Here is a 2,234-nt window from a genome sequence, read left to right as displayed (position 1 = left end):
TGCCTTAATGCTGAGTATAGATAAACAATAAGGAATGAGAAAGCAGATAATGGCTGTTCCCACGATATGCTGACTGTGAGGGGATGGCTTCTAAACAAATAGAGAAATAGGATATAAGAAGGAAATGGAAAAATATAAATAGGTAAAATAAAGCATTATATGGATAAAAATATGGAACAGAAATATAAAATATGATATAAAATAAATATATAGTGAAGTCTGTAGCATAGTCAAAATAAATATACAGGAAATGAAATAGGGCTGGAGTAAACAAAGTATAGGCTTGTTTAATTAATATCTTTGATGAATGTATATTCACTGGCAAAGCCCATGTCTTATTAAGACCTTTTTTGTGGGTTTTTAGGCAGAGAATCCAACGGATTTCCGCACTACGTCTTTCTTTGGTAGATATGAAATTACTTTGTAGAATAATAAATCGCATGTCACTGGCATTATGGTTAGGTAGACTGAAATGAGCTGCAGCAGATTTGCTCATGTCTTTGCGTCTAATAGTGCATTTGTGATTATTAAGTATCGCCCTGATTTTGGTACCCGTTTCACCTATGTAGTTTCCATGGTTACACTTAATACAATAGATGAGATAAATAACGTTAGAAGCATGGCAGTCTAGGTTGGGGGGTGTACGATTTCCGTGGATCCTGGTATTTTGAATCTATGTCCTGTAGTGATTATGTTACATAATTGACATCTAATGTCTTTGCATGGTTTGTTACCTGTGTTTGTGGAGAGGTGGTCAGTTGGTAGTTTAGATGATGTTATGAGCGATTTAAGATTGGGGGGGTTGTCTGCGCGCGATTATGGGTGGTTTGTCATAAAGGTGGGCGATGGATGGGTCTGATTTGAGTATTTTGTAATCAGTTTTAATGGCATCTGTAAATGGTTTGGTGAGAGGGTTATAGTCTAATATAAGTGGTATGCAGTTGCTATTAGGCTTTTCGTTGTATGTGAGGAGATTTGTTCTGGTTTTAAGTGTAGCCTTAGCTACGGCAGCTTTAATTAATGGCAGTGGATAGTTGCACTTAACAAAATTAGATATGAGTGTGGATAGTTTTTTGTGATAGTCGGTGGTGTCAGAACAAATTCGTTTAAGACGGAGGCACTGGCTATAAACGATAGACTTTTTCAGGCTTGTGGGATGGAAGCTGTTGAAGTGAAGATATTTATGGTTGTCAGTGGGTTTGATGTGGATGGATGTAGAGATGGTACCATTTTTGAGTGTGGAAGTTATATCTAAAAACGGGATCTGAGAATTCGATGATTCGAGTGTGAATTTTATGCCGGGATGAAACCTGTTGATATGGGTTTCAAACTGGCTGAGTGCGTTAGGGCCGTGTTCCCATATTATGAATATGTCGTCTATGTATCTAGTATAGAATGTGGGTTGAAGAGGGAAACTAGATAACATGCGTTCTTCTAAGTGGCCATGAATATGTTGGCATAACTAGGAGCCATTTTAGTCCCCATAGCTGTACCTTTAGTCTGTAGATAGTATTTCCCATTAAATGTAAAGTAGTTATGTTTTAGGATGTAATTAATGATAGTGCAAATATTATCTATGTTGTGTCCGGTGTTATGTCTAGTGAGGAAATTCCTACAAGCAACTATACCTTCGTTATGGGGGATATTGGTATATAAGGAAGAGACATCCAAAGTGACAAGCATAGCATCAGTTTTAAGTTCTTTCAGTTCATTGATCTTGCGAAGAAAATGGGTGGAGTCCTGTGTGTAGCTGGGAATATTGTGTAGAAGAGGGTTAAGGATTGAATCGACATATCCGGATAAATGTTCTGTCAGTGTGCCTCTGCCGGAGATGATGGGTCTGCCTGGTGGTCTAATGTTGAGCGATTTGGCTAGTTCGTAGATGGTAGTAAGAGTATCGAGTAGGGGCGTTCTTGGTTTAGTCGCATCGGCTATCAGTTTAGGCAGTTTGTGTAATTTTGGTACACAGTAGAATGTTCCTGGTGTAGGCATAAGAGGTATAAGGACAGATTCATCACCTTATATACCAATATACCTCCGTCTTAAACGAATTTGTTCTGACACCAACGACTATCACAAAAAACTATCCACACTCATATCTAATTTTGTTAAGTGCAACTATCCACTGCCATTACTTAAAGCTGCCGTAGCTAAAGCTACACTTAAAACCAGAACAAATCTCCTCACATACAACGAAAAGCCTAATAGCAACTGCATACCACTTATATTAGACT

At 38.0% G+C, this 2,234-nt stretch overlaps 1 protein-coding gene across 1 annotated transcript; it reads right to left on the bottom strand.

Moving 5' to 3' along the window:
• Window positions 1-1,434: 1,434 nt before the first annotated feature.
• LOC117100033 lies at window positions 1,435-1,992 on the bottom strand. The gene has a single exon (XM_033239582.1). It carries the CDS (start codon window positions 1,990-1,992, stop codon window positions 1,435-1,437), a length of 558 nt encoding a protein of 185 aa, XP_033095473.1.
• Between the last annotated feature and the right edge of the window lie 242 nt (window positions 1,993-2,234).

The sequence above is a fragment of the Anneissia japonica genome, unplaced genomic scaffold, assembly GCF_011630105.1.
Source record: "Anneissia japonica isolate Jap-2015-1 unplaced genomic scaffold, ASM1163010v1 scaffold256_len832006_cov191, whole genome shotgun sequence".
Lineage (NCBI taxonomy): Eukaryota > Metazoa > Echinodermata > Crinoidea > Comatulida > Comatulidae > Anneissia > Anneissia japonica.
This window is presented reverse-complemented; position numbering and strand designations above follow the sequence as displayed.